We start from the raw sequence: 15,222 nt of genomic DNA, 5'->3' as shown, positions 1-15,222 counted from the left end.
AAAAACATATTTTAGATTCATCTCATATCCACTCAATCATAATTTTATTGGTAGGGCAGAAATTTTTTATTTCTTAAAAAAGCTGAGCTTTTATTTGAAGTCAGAGAGAGGCAATAATACTTCTAACCAGGCAGATGTTAAGACTCTCAATGTGGGAGATTCAACAAGAACAAGTGGTCGAGAAGTCTTTAGAATCTTAAAGATAAATGGAAGTTGGATTGTATAATCATGGTAGTTTTAGTGTTCAAACTCAGCAAACCTGACCCTTAAAATTATGCTATTGCCTTGATGAATTGTAAACCTAAAATTTAAATTACGTTTTATAAATCCAGTAAGATCTGAAATAGGTTATGGAAGATACAATGACAAGTAAATTCCTTGTCTTTATTCTTGATGAGTGATTCATATTGCAATCCATCATAAATTTAAATATTTCTGATGACTTGATGCGGCAGGGTGGAGAGATGTGTTTGTGTGTGTGTGTGTGTGTGCATGCGTGTGTGTAATATCTCTGATATAATGCTAGCCATCATCCTGATTCATGAAGAAAGACTCAAACACCATGTTCTATTTCATTCTTTCTTCACATCATTGTCTTAGACAAAGGAGCCACAGATGTAAAGGGAAAATGAAAAAAAAAATTTTTTTTCATTTTTTTCTTTCCTAAACTTTTCTGAATACCTATATAGTTATTTTAAACTTTTCCTGAAAAACCTTTGTAGCTGTTTGTTGAATATTTATATTTTCTCTCTTCACTATAGGAACAAACCCTTGCCTCTAATAGTATGAAAGACATCATCTGCCTTCAAACAAAGTGCAGTCAAGACTAGAATTTCACCCATGAATCTCTGCTTTTGGAGGGTTTGATGCAGCCATGATTCAGTAGAACCATAGCACTCTGACTCTGTGGTCAATAATCTGTGAAGTGTTGAGAAATGACACTGGGATGGACATCCTATAACTCTCACACTGAACAGGGAACAGTCTAAACACATCCTCCAGCATCTTAGAGACAGCTGACTAATATAAAAGGGATTGTTGTGAGCTCAAGTGGGAGCCAAGCAAATGTTTAAAGGAAAGGACTGTCCCTTCTGATTAGAGAATCTGAGATGGCCTCTCACGGGTCTTTAAACATGGACAGGAGTTCTAGCTCGGGAGCTTGGAGGTGGGACTGGATAGAAGGTGAGGGATGATGCTTATGGAAGAAACAGCCCTGGCCAAAGCACAAAGTCAAGGCAAGGTGGGGTAATGGGGTCTGGATCATAAGAGCAATGTGTCTGACCCCGAGCAAGACTTTCACAAGCATTTCCTATGGGCAGAGATGTCTAAGATGAGGCTTAAAATCAAAAGGTGAGAGTATTCAATGCAAATGAGAACTGTAATAGATAGGAAGTAAAAATAACTGAGAAATGGGGGGAGGTTAAGAATGAAGAGTCGGGGCGGAGAGATGGCTCAACAGCTAAAAGCATTGGCTGTTCTTCTAGGGACTGGAATTGATTCCCAGTACACACGTGGTACCTCATAGCTCTCTATGACTGTAGTCCCAGGAAATAAAACACCCTCTCCTAGCCTCCCTGAGGTGCCAGGCACACATGTGGTACACAGACACACATACAGGCCAAAGACCCGTGCACAAGATAAAATAAATACATATAAACCAAAACAGGGAATTGACAGATGATAACTAAAGAAACTGCAAGGCTGATATAAATAAACCAGTTTAATGGATCCAATCAAAACAGTTATGCCAGTTGTTTCAGGATCTTCCAAAATGATGAAGCAACATAGAAACAGGGCAATTGAATTGATATGGGAGCCACTGTGGCCCAGGCTGAGTGATACACACAACCAAAGAATGGAATGGAGTCTGCTCAGGAATGGAACAGAACGGAGTTTGCTCGGGATGAGGCCGTGAAATAAGGCATGGGCTTCAAGAACAAAGTACATCAGGGAAACTTAAGGCTGGGAAACTGTGTACTTACCAAATGCACATTACAGTAACACAGAAGGTCATAGTGGTTTGGGACATGACCATGTTAAGCACTAAGAAAATGCTTTTGCAGGCAGCCACTTAAAGTGGACTTTATTCCACAGTTACCGTATTCATTAAAAGAGGAACTACAAGAAGCCATACTTTGTAGGAAATTCTACTTAATGACTGACCAATGATAAAGAATAGGGAGGAAGAGGAGGCAAAAAAGAAAACCAGAACCTAACTAGAATGAGCTGAGGGTTCTGCAGCCGATGGCTCCAGCCTACCAATTTCAGACCACAGTAGACTGAATTTTGGAACTCAGCATATTTCTGAGGGAGTTTTAAACACAAGTTCCCCTTGGAAATTATAAGGATATGGCTCGCTGAGCTTGAAACTAACCTCAAGTAAAGGTAAGAATTGGGTTTAAAAAAAAACCCTCATCATTTTATGGATTTTCCCAAGGCTCACTGGCAAACTCAATACTATTTATACAGATTTGTGACTGTTAGTGATGGAATTGTTTCTAATTTATGTTCTGTGAAAAATGACATCTGCTTATAATTGGGAGGTTCATTTAAAAATCAGGCAAGTAAAACTAATCATTCACTACAATGAAGACAGAGGGATTGAGAAGTGCAGACGCAGGTGTCTTAAGGTTTGGAGAATGCAGCTAATTTTGCCTTGAGACAGTTCAGATTTGATTTTTCAATGTAGACAAAGCATTTTGTGATCTTCAGTGAAGGACATCAGGGAATAACCAGAAATTCAACGTCGTAATGCTGAGTTTCTCTGTATAAGTTAACATATGCAGGCATGAGAAGAAAGCACTCCACATGCTTGTGAAATACTAAGAAAATATTTGGATAGCCTGAAAGCTGGTTATTTGAATTCCGGATATTGCCCCACACCTCCTGAAGAACCGAAGAAATATACAAGTAGTTCCTTTGTACTGAACGTTCCATTTCAGTGATACTTACAGAAGATAATAACACAATTTCACTCATAAAACGCATGATCATGCTTTTCCCTTCCCCCAACTCTTCTGTTCATCCCCACTCCTCACCCCTAAGTTTTTAAAGGAATAATCAGAAATTTTGCATGCTTACCTTTTGATCTTCAATCACCTGTGTAATGGGTCTAAGGGAGACCAAAATAAACAGCAAAAAGAAACCAAATCCCAAGCATGGACAATCTTGTCCATAACCTCAGAGACTAGAGATCTACTTAGATTTATATTATGACTGGAGAGATGGCTTGGTGGTTAAAAGCACCTGTTGCTCTTGCAAAGGACCTGGATTTAGTTCCCAGAACCCACACAGTTGCTCCCAACCACCTGTAACTCCAGTTCTAGGAGATCTGATGCCCTCTTCTGACCTTTGCAGCCATCAGCCATGTCATATATAAGGTGCACATAGTACGCACAGGCAAATACTCATAAACATATGTATCAGTCTAAGACAAATGTAAATTTACACCTTGTATGTTCTATCAATGGCTACAATTCAGGTTTGGTTTTGTTGTTGTTGCTTTGTTGTTTGTTTTTCTTTATATTTTTGGCCACCAAGGTATGGTTCAAAGACCAACATCAGCAGCACTACATAGGCGTTTGCTCCAAATGCAGACACCACCGCAACTTCATTCTAAGCCTGGTATCTCAAATCCTCTAGTAGTTTGAGAACCTTAGGTCTACAGATCTCTGCAAAAGCAACCTTTTTTTTCCCCAGTTAGACAGATGAGCATACCAAAGACTGTAAAGGAGATTTGTGCATGATATGATCTTACATACAGAAAATCCAGTAGAATTTTCAAGCCCTCCCAGAACTAATACACTGCCACCCAATGACTAATATGGGAACTAGAAGGCAATTCTATTATTGTAATAGAATAAAGAATAAAATAGTCAGGAATAAATTTAATGGAAAAAGTATAAGACTAGTACACTGAAATTTGCCTATCATTGTTGAAAGGGGGGAGAGATCCAGAAAAAGCATAAATAGATGAAAAACCATATGTGAGTATGAACCACAAAATTTAATATTATGAAGATGGCAATATTAGGGACTGGAGAGATGGCTCTGTGATTAAGAGCACTGGCTGCTTTTTCAGAGAACTTGGGTTTGATTCCCAGCATGTACACAGTGACAAATGACCCATCTGTAACTCCAGTTCCAGGGGATCCTATGCCCTCTTCTTGCCTCTGTGGGCACTGCATGCATGTGTTAAACAGACATACATGCAGACAAATACCCAGGCACATGACATAAAAAATTTAAAAGGGAAAAATTAAGATAGCAATCCTTCTCCAAATATCTAGATGCAAAGTCATTCTTGCCAGGCTCTTCAGGGAGTTACATAAAGAAATGGAAGGCTGACCATAATGTTTACATGAAGCCACAGGGCAACCGGAAGAACCAAATGGTCTTTAAAAAATACTGAAATAGAAACAGAGTAAGAGACCTTATCCTTCCAAATTTCATTTTTTTTTCCTTCAAATTAAAATGATGTGGCATAGACATATAGACCAGTGGAATAGGGACGAAAATCCAGAAGGAAGCCCCAACATCTGCAGTCACTGATAGAGGTGCCAAGATCATTTAATCAGGAAAACTGTTTTATTCAATTCCGGAACTGCAGGGACTCTAGACAACCACATGAGAAAGAATAAAGTTAATCCCCTGCCTCACACTATACACCAAAATTTGTGCCATACAGGATAACGACCTAAATATAAAAGCTAAGCTACAACATGAGCAACAGAATTTAAAATAGCTGGACATTATAAAAATGAAAGCTTTTGTTCATGGAAGGATGCTATGGTTAGAGGGATTATATGGAAATTTACTCAAAAACATGCCCACAATGGACAATAACCCCGTGAAAAGGCTACAAAGACATTAGTTACTGGAGAATGGCAAGAAGTCTCAATCCACTAGCTCTCCACACACAGGATGATGAAACAAAACAAAAAATGGCAAGTGTTGAAGGGACACTGGGCAATTGGATCCCTTGAGTATAAAATGGTGTGTATGAAGGACACTGAAGAGATTCCCCAGTAGTTAAACAGAAACAGCATATAACAGCAATTCTACATACATACATATATACATACATACATACATACATACATACATACATGTGTGTGCGCACATGGGCTTTACAGTTCTCAGAAGCAAACTGTACAAACACACCACCTCCCATGTTTTGACACAGTAGTATCCACATTCACCAGCTTCAAGATTAAGACCAGCTTCCATGAGTCATCAGCTGGTCTGATTTTCCAAGTCACTGAAAAATATTTTCCAGTTGCGGTTGATTTCACAAACTAGCTCTGTGATCTTGGCCCCAAGTTCCTATAAATAATATCATTAGAATATCTTGTGAAAAGTGCCAGTGCTCTGATCCCACAGAAACTTTATTAAAAGGGGAAAAAGTCAACCTTGAAGCTTTTTACTAGGAGACGAGAAAGTAGAGTTTCCTGTACGTTGATTTAAATAATTTGCATGCATAATTACCACCTATACAGCCAATATATGTGCCTCTTTATAATCTTTTTCTCATTCTGTCTTTATAATTGAACAATATAGTTTTATTTTGTGAAAAATACACAAAACTAATCATAGAAAATTAACATCATAAAAACTAAAAAATTAAAATTAATACCTTACACAGTATGTGGATACATATATATTTCTTATTACTGGAAATAAGTATAAGACCTACAGATAAAATTCAACACCTCTGTGTATTTCTGGTTCCATCTCAGGCTCAAAAAAAAAACTGGACCCAATTTATTCTCTTTTTGTAAAAGCGGGACAGTAATTGCTGCCTATTTGTCTGGTTGTTTTAAGGATTAAATGTGTTCATATACAACCATGTTCAGCAAAATGCTTGGTGTATGAATTCTTAATGGCAATAAAATAAATAAAAGGATTATAAAACTTACCCTTAGTGACAGTTAGTAACTTTACAATGTTGTGTGTCACAGATAATTTCCATGGTCCCCAAAGGACAAATCAGGCTCATTAGACAGTCAATATGCCCTTCTCCCCCACCCCTAGCCAACCACTGATTTGTCTTCTGTCTCTATGGATTTCCTTCTTCTGTATGTATTACATAAGTGAACGGACACAAACTGACCTTTTATGTTTGGTTTCTCCCAGGTCTGTTTTCACTGTGGTGTCTTCATTCTCTTTAGAGCTGAGAAATTTCATTATATGGATATACTACACTATTTTATCCATACATCTGAGTAACTTCTGCCATTTGTCTGCTACAGTGAGCATTCATGTAGATGATTTTTTGTGAGTACCTACTTTCAGTATTTCATATATATATGTATATATATATATATATATATATATATATATATATATATATATGTGTGTGTGTGTGTGTGTGTGTGTGTGTATACAACCATACATATATACACAACTATACATAATATAACCATAATATACACTCATCTGTAAAAACCTCAAGAGTGTCGGCATGTGTGTGAATAAAACCTCTAAGTCTCTTATAAATTTTAGCATGCATACAAGTCTTTAGGGGGGAATTGTTACACACAGGCTCTGCCTCTAGGTTTGATGGGAAATCTGGGAGAGACATTTGCACGGCTTGTAAGTCTCCCTATAAGATGCAGATTTATAATCTCCATTGGCAAAGGGACTAGGGCCTGCCTCTAAAGTCACCTCTGTTCTCGCTGCACTCGCAGAAGTATTTTCAGCCTCCCTTCTCATCTGCTTTCGTGCTGACTGCCTGCAGTGAGATCTCGAACACAGAGCAGCTCCCTTGTTTGGAGAGCATCTCATTGCCCATTGGCTCTCAAGCTCTGATGTTTACTCACAGGTGCAAGATGGGAACAGGTAGGAAGATGGGGCATATTAATCATTAAAGGGGAAGGGAGAAGTTTGTGGGAAGTTCTTGGGTGTGCATGCCTTTTCTAAAGAAACAAAACAACAAACAAAAACAAAAAACAGGCAACACTGAACTCTAGCCAAAACCTTTTATATCTGTGTGGAATGGTGAGCTTGATGCTGCCAGATGTTTGAAGGTTTTTTTTTTTAAAGATTATTTATTTTTATTTTATGTAGATGGGTGTATGGGTATTTTGTGTCCATGTATGTAAGGGCATCATGTAAATGCAATTCAAGAAGATAGCACTGGATCCCCTGGAACTAGAGTAATCAACAGTTATAAGTTGCCAAGTGGGTGCTGGCAACTGGACCCTGGTTCTTGGCAACAACAGTAAGTGCTCTTAGTCACTGAACCACCTCTGCAGCCGCTGAGACCTTTCAGGCTTTAGAAGAGCCAAAATCTGTTGTTTTGTGTGTGTGTGTGTTTTAAATTTAAAAATGCTAATATTTTAAGGTTGACAGTGAGTTGTTTCTATTTTTATTTTTTAAGCCTTATGCACCCAAACAACTATACATATTCTCTGGCAATGAGGTCGAGATGTCAGCAATCTCCCAGCATTTCTCAGGACTCTGAGTAGCCAGCGCCAAGAAGCCTGGGCCCCAATATCCCACACATGACCAACTGCCAAGGGTGGAACTGAATGAAGAGTTGAGACCATTGGAGCCCAGATTGGAACATGTAACTGATTCTGACCTCAAAAGCTAGAATTATGCCTTAGGACATCAAGTTGACTTATGGTGGTGCCATCCAAGAAGGATCTAAAATCATCTGCGTTTGCTATTCCCTTTTCTGATACATATATGAATAGAAAATACTAAGTAAAGATGGTATAGATAAAACAATGACTCAAACTTCAAGGTTCAGCCCAACTATTTCAACACATCCTGAAACCTAATTGAGAGCTGTGGAAGTTACTCTATTTCTTGATTTGAATGTATTCCAGCAAGAAACAATCAAGACATTTTTGCAATTTATTTAGAAAAGACTTGCTGGTAGTTTCGCTGTGGGAAGCACAGGCAACTGTTTTTCCCGTAAACCTGATTACTTACGTGAGTTTCAGTAATGACCCCTACTTGATGCCTTATTTCTGATCAATTCTCTTTGAAAGTGACGTCCCATTTCTCTCTACATGCCCACACAGAAACATGAATCCTGAATGCAGTGTGCTGCATCCTATTTAGGACATACAAAAATTGAATCCTTTCTCAAAGGAATGAGATTATTGAAAACCATCTGAAAGTCTGGCCAAAGGATGGAAAAACAAACAATATTTGGGGACTACTGCTCACAGGTGAGTACTTGGACAAGTATTTTCTCCAAAATTTCTAAGTTTCCTGTTTCCAGGTGCCTATGAAAATGAGGCATGGAGAAGCAACGTGTACCCAATGTTCTGAATGATACAGCAGGGACTTAAACCCCATTTTGTTGTATTTTGGTTTTGGTTCTTTGTTGTACATAGATACAACCCATCACACCATAACACATAGCCTCTGAACATAGGCTAGTCAGGAGTAAGGGGGATGAAGAATTAGATAAGAGCTAGGGACATTCTGCTTCAATGGTTCCTTTTTATATACTGTCTTTAAAAACAGAAGAGCATCAAAGTGGCTGAGGAAAATCTCTAATTGGCAAAGGTCCCCAAGTACACCTAACACTGCACAGAGCTGCTTTGTAATCAGCGGACTAGTGTGACCTCTCTGGCCCCATGCCTGGGATAAGATGCAACTTTGATGAAGCCACTCTCTATACCCAAAGTCTCTGCTTTGTTTTAGTCAAATCATTAAAAAAATGATAAACTTCTTAGGGGTTTCTCTCATACTCAGAGTTGACAATAATTATGACATGTGAGTGTGTGCGTAGATGTGTGTGAATGAGTGTGTGTTTGTGTGTGTGTGAATGATTGTATGTGCATATGTATGTGTGTAAATGAGTGTGTGTGTATGTGAATGATTGTGTGTGTGTATGTGTGTGAATGAGTGTGTATGTGTGTGAATGAGTGTGTATGTATGTGAATGATTGTGTGTATGTATGTATGTATGTATGTGTTTGAATGAGTGTGTGTGTATGTGTGTGAATGAGTGTGTGTGAATGATTGTATGTATAGTATGTATGTATGTGTGTCAATGATTGTATGTGTATATGTATGTGTGTGAATGAGTGTGTATGTGTGTGTACAAGCTGCTGTCTTACTGTTACTCTAGAAGTTACTGGGCAGTGGCATTACCTAATGCTCTAGTGATCATTCCTATGCAATCAGTGGATTATTCACTTTTTGTCCCCTATAAATGATTCAAGCATATTCCAAGAGCAATCTCGTTTGTATTTCCCACTTACTTTAATGTATCTTACCTTTGCTTTGACTGTCAGGTCCTCATGCTTACAGATTAGCTCTTTGTTGTCTGAAAGCGATGAACCCAGACTTTGTTCCTGCAGATCTCTTATTGTTTTCTGAAACCAACAAGAAACCTGGGAAAGAGGTGAGAAGAAAGGACCAATATTTAAATGATCAGGATAGAGGATTTAAACTCAGACATAGTATTGCAACATTTCAAAACAAAGTGTATCAATCTCTTTCTACATAAACTATCTTATAAATGATGTTAATATCATCCAGGTTTTTAATGTTCTCTTTATTTCAGCCTCTCAATGCTTAAGGAAAGAAAAGACAAAATAATTGGAGAAAAGCACAGGCATCGGTTGCTTAGCAGCTCAGTGAATTATAAGGCATGAGGAAATGAGTCAGCATCTTCTCCAAAAGCCACAGTGTGTTCCCATGCAGTCCACACATCTTGCTTCCTTTTCAAATGTAACTTTCTTTCTATATATAAACGTGAATCTGAATATAGTTACACAGACCCAGTTAAAGATACTGAACAGCATATGTGGAATCATATTTTCTAGTACACAAAAAGAAAATACAAAAGTATTTCATTTGCAGTCGCTGGTGGGAATCTGTATTGAGAAATGAAATGAAACAGCTATTAAATTCCACTGACATTGTAAGAACAGGACTCGGGTACCAAGGACATGTATAGTTGACTCACAACACATGACAGACACACAGTGTCAAGAAAACAGATATTGTGGAAATTGAATGCAACAATAAACACTTTCTTACTTTAGTTTTTTAATTAATTAACTTTGGAGGACACTGAATGCTCAATGCTGACATTGAACCCAGGATCTTACACAGACCGAACAAACATTCTACCATTAAGTCTGTGGTGCTGCAGTTTCAGTGAGGTCAAATTTTAAGAGATACTGTAACTTGATGTGAGACTTCTGACTTAAGACTCCTGAACATAAGAACCTTGACATCCATCAAATGAATTGCAGCTAGATTTGTACTCTCTGCTTCTGTATAGAATTATCCCTGAATCCTATCAGAATGACTAATTCATAAGAGACTGCACTATAAACTAGATATGTGGCTAGTTGGTTTGAGAGCATCATCTTTGGTTTTCTCAGTAAGTCCACAACAAGAGAAATATAATCATACAAACGTACAGTACAGCAGAAGTAAATGAATTTGGAGAGCCGAAGCAGTTTATCTAGAGACAGATGGTAACCTCAGAAGAAGGATCTACCCCTAGTGTACATAATTCCAAAATCCATGCTCTTCTGCTGTGCCCCACTACTATGCTCATGTCACCTACAGTCTTTCAGCTCTGTCGTCTGAAGGATACTGTTGCCAACCTCAAAGATGAAAACTGGCAGCCTGCACAAAACGGTAGGCATAGCCAAGAGTCATACTGTGTCTTTCTGAGGCCTTGGTTATCTTGTCTACACAGCCATGGGCTTTCTTCCAGCTCCTGTAACAGGAAGGAATACATGAAGCAGGAGGCTGAGGAAAGGGTGTCAGGTCTAAAGTTCCAAACTGAAAATGTGCCTCACACTCCACAGATGGCAGCCGTAGAGGCTCACCCCAGTGAGATGCCTGTGTACCAGGAGGGAACTGATGTAGCAGCTGATCTTGAGAGCAGAAGGTCTGGACTAACCCGGCATTTCCCCAGCACAGGATAGGGAATAAGTTATGGAGCAATGGGGTTTCTCCAGCTTACCAAAATGTTAGCCCTTTAACAGTGCAAGCAAAATATCCACATTTACCCTGTAGCCATTTTTATGTGACATTCACCTTCTTCATAATATTGGTAAACTATGTGATATATATTTCACATTATATAAACATATATATATATATAGTATTTTTATATATTTGTAATTCCTTGAAGCCATTTTTTTCTGATAGCCAATTAGAAGAAGATAAGTACAAAGTACATAGGAGAACTCAGGGAGGGTACTTAAAGAAGAACACTAAAATTTTATTTTACTTTTATATAAAATAATTTTTTACAATAGTGCCAGTTTACAAAAAATGTGAGCTGAAGGGTGATTTGGGGGTTTTCCTCAAAGAGCGCATGAGAATAACTAACTCCTGGAGATTATTTTGTTGTTGAGGACCAGAAGTGAGTGTTTTCTATTCCTAGCTAAAGTTGGGGTGGAGGTAGACATCTCAAGAATGTTTTATTGTGAGCCAGCTAATATGGACACTGAGTGAATGAAACAAAGGAGGAAGCAGGTGTTCATTAATCTCCCTAAACAGGTGAGAAGCCTGAAGCCCCAGATAATCCTATTTAATTTGTGAGTCAAATATTTGTCATCTAACACATGTCAGAGATGATGAAACCTAGAAGGGAGGGAGAGAGAGATTCTGTGATTTTTTTTCTCCTCCTCCTCCTCCTCCTCCTTCTCCTCCTCCTCCTCCTCCTCCTCCTCCTCCTCCTCCTCCTCCTGATATGGGATCTTAGCATATAGCTCCAGATGGCACATAGACTAGGTGGGCTTCCACCTCATGGAGCTCTGCCTTCCTCTGCTCCCCACTTACTGGGATTGAAGGTCTGCACTGCTGAAACAGCTTGTTTTGACTTTTAAACGGTGTTGGTGTTGACTGACTTCGCCCTGTAGATCTGGCTGACAATGTTTCACCCTTCAAAAGCTACTACTCCTAACTGAGCAGTGCTCTGGAGGTAGAAAACTATGGTGATATTCATTATCTTCCATCCTGTCTTTCAAGACATATGACTCTCTAGATCTACACACTGGTTTTTTTCTGACCAGATACACTTCAGGGAGAAACACAAGTTGGTATGAATGCTTGAAGTAAGTAGATCATCATTAGCATGTTACATCTCATCATGAGGCATTCAGACATATGAGCCGTCTCATAGATCACACTCACCACCTGTGCTATGAGATGCACACAAACGGGCTCAGAGTCCTTCTCAGGCTAAAATAAGACACTCTAAATAACCACAAGAGTATCCACCACAATGCTCTGATACCCAGTCAATCATTCATTACATCCCACAAGTAGTTACTACAGACAGCTGCACAGCTATTCCAAGGGTTCTTTTTATAAGCCTTTAAATTGCATCAGTTGCTGTCCAAAAAGCTTGAGTGATGAGTCCAGCCAGTGAATACTTCTGCAGAATAGGAGGCATGTGGGGACGAAGAGAGAACAAAACAAACAAACAAACAAACAAAAAACCCAGAGAGCTCACTGGAAATTGGTTCTGTGTATCAATCAGTAGGGTAGAGGAGAAACGAAAACGTTCCCTTGCCTGTCTCAGTGCCTACGATCCAGTTTGACTCAACTCATGTACTTACAACCACTCTGTTAACCACATGTTAACCACATGGCTTCTAGGTCTTTAAAGGAGGCAGGACTGAGTCAGAGAAGATATGAGACAGATCTTTTGGGTGCCTGAGATATCCATTGGATGTAGACAATCCATTGGTAAAGACGGACAGAAGTGAGTCAATAAAGATGCAAAGAAGAAAAGAAGGAAGGGAGGGAGGGAGGGAGGGAGGGAAGGAGGGAAGGAGGGAAGGAGAGGGAGGGAGGGAGAAAGGGAGGAAGGGAGAAAGGGAAGAAGGGAGAGAGGATGAGAGGGAAGGAGGAGAAAGAAGGAGGGAAGAACAGAGGGAGGGAGGGAGGAAGGAAGATTGGGATGCTAATAAAAATTAAGAATTATCTCTAAGGTTTAAGAAGAGTGGCAGAAAAATTCTGCCAGGTAGGTAGACTTGCACTGCCCAGTAGAGTAACTACCAGCAGCACACTAGCTGGGTTATGATTAGTGTAACCTGAAAAAAGCTGCAAGTATTAGCTGCATATCAGAGAATATGGGCTTTGGATATTTTAAGAAGAGCAAATACCTCATTAGCAATATTACTACTCATTGTCTATCAAAATGATGTTTGGATATGTTGAGGTAAATAATGTATATATTTTTTTACTTCTTATGTGGCTTTCTACTTTTTAAATACTTCTTATTTTACTCTTCTATGACCACTGGGATATTTAAAGTCATATATATCCATTGCATTATATTTTACTTGGCTGGCTGTGTTAGCCAAGGGCACTCAGAGTATCTTTAGTTGTTAAGTGTAAATTTGAAGACTGACTCAGATTTAATTAAGGAGAATTTAAACAGCAGAGCCAGGAGAAGGGCGGAGTGAGTTATCCGTCAGTAAACATTCAGGGACTTCCACGTTGTCATAAAGAAGATCTAAGGAATCTTTTACAGATGTTGACTGATCTCATCAGCTAAGTATTGGAAGATGGTTTTAGATACCTCTGCAGATACAGCAGAAATATTCACTTCAGTCTTTTAAAAACTGCTTACTTGTTGAAGGGACTGAAGAAACTGAGGGGTTTTGCGGCCCCATGTGGGGAGCAACAGTGTTAACCAGCCAGATTCCCCTGGAGCTCCCGGGTACTAGACCACCAACCAAAGAGTACACATGGAAGGACCCATGGCTCCAGCCGCATATGTGACAGAGGATGGCCTTGTTGGACATCAGCGGGAGGAGTGGCCCTTGGGTCTGAAGTGTTCCATGCCCTAGTGTAGGGGAATGCAGGGCGGGAAGACGGGAGTGGGTAGGTGGGTGGAGGAGCACCTTCATAGAGGCAGGGCTGGGAATGGGATAGGGGATTTCTGAAGGGAAGACCTGGAAAGAGGAAAACAATTGAAATGTAAATAAAGAAAATATCCAATAAAAAATAGAAAAAAAACCCACCCTGCTTTCTTTGAGTGGAGGAGATTCGGTTTGTTTCAGTGTGATGAACTGAGGGTGTATAAGAATTGGAGGGGTGAACCAGACTAAGAACTGAGCAGGAAGTTAAAGACTGCTGTGTGTGCTAGCCTTGGACAAGGAAGGGTTTATCAGCTGAACGTTCTACCTCCACCATGCCTACTGAAAGAAATGAATGAAGAAAGTAAGGAGAGAAGATAGTGAGGCAACCAATGAGGAAAGAGAGAGAAGATAGGGTGAATCACTAGCCCACGTTCCTGCAGCCGGTGAGGAGGGTTGGAGGCAGTAATGCCCTGGTCGGACTCCATGCTTTCTGATCCAGCATTATCTTTCTTCTCATCACACCCTTCTATTGAAACAAAGGATTCTGGAGAAGTCCATGTCTGAGAACATTCTTAAAACAAAAACCGTAAGGTAAGGCTGCGGCCATAGGGTCTGATTTGGACATGACAGCACCATCAGGGGTCTCAAAGAAACTGCACTTAGAGAAGGCAGTGGAAACATTTGAGTCAAGCCCTCAGACATGAGCCATGGCAGAGGTGACCAGCAGCACCCAAACTGAGAATTCTATTTTTGCAAATGATACACAGTCTAAAACACAGAGGACATAAGCAACAGACAATGTCCTGTGAAGGTCAAAGATGAAAAGTCTGGAAGCAGAAAAAGGTGAAAGGGCCGTGGAAGCCAGAAACCATGCACCAGGCAGCCACAAGCAACCTGTTTCTCTTTTCTGCAAATTGTTCTAGAAACTGAGATGAGGATTAGTTTTTACCTTTATTTAAAACTATTCTAGGAGAGGCAAGCTAGAAAAAGACAAAGCCTTCAAACCATCTTAACAGAAACACATTTTTAAAATAATGATCTCTTCATTAAATTACTTTGGTTTTTCTCTTCCTTGTACAGAACAGCTCTTGGCACAGAACCAGCTACTGTTCAGAAAAAAAAAAAAAAAGAATTGACAAAGAATAAAAAGGGCATCAGGTTTTCTGGGGTTTTGTTTTGTTTTTTATCTTCCTCAGCCCAAGCCCTTTTGACAGTCTTCCATCCAAATACCAGAAACACCAACATGTTTGCAATTACAGTAAGTGTCGCAGTTCCAGTGTCTACTTTGATTCTTCTTTCTTTTGCTTAGAGCAGAGGAAACAGTTGTCTTTATCTTGCATTAGGCAGTCTGGTCAAATGTGCTGTGTGCTTAAGGAGGCTTGAAGCAGACTCGAGAAACCCACCTGCCACGT

General features: G+C 39.5%; 1 protein-coding gene across 1 annotated transcript in view; it reads right to left on the bottom strand.

Moving 5' to 3' along the window:
- The window catches only part of Ccdc141 (coiled-coil domain containing 141), a 167,767-nt gene that overhangs the window by 80,337 nt on the left and 72,208 nt on the right, over positions 1 to 15,222 (bottom strand). Inside the window, exon 6 of the mRNA XM_028763033.1 lies at positions 9,242 to 9,358. Within this exon, the coding sequence (XP_028618866.1) occupies positions 9,242 to 9,358 (117 nt within the window). The remainder of the gene's footprint in view (positions 1 to 9,241; positions 9,359 to 15,222) is intronic.

Source organism: Grammomys surdaster, unplaced genomic scaffold, assembly GCF_004785775.1.
Source record: "Grammomys surdaster isolate TR1022 unplaced genomic scaffold, NIH_TR_1.0 136, whole genome shotgun sequence".
Classification (NCBI taxonomy): Eukaryota; Metazoa; Chordata; class Mammalia; order Rodentia; family Muridae; genus Grammomys; species Grammomys surdaster.
Note: the sequence above shows the minus strand (reverse complement) of the source record. Positions and strands in the feature narration are given on the sequence as shown.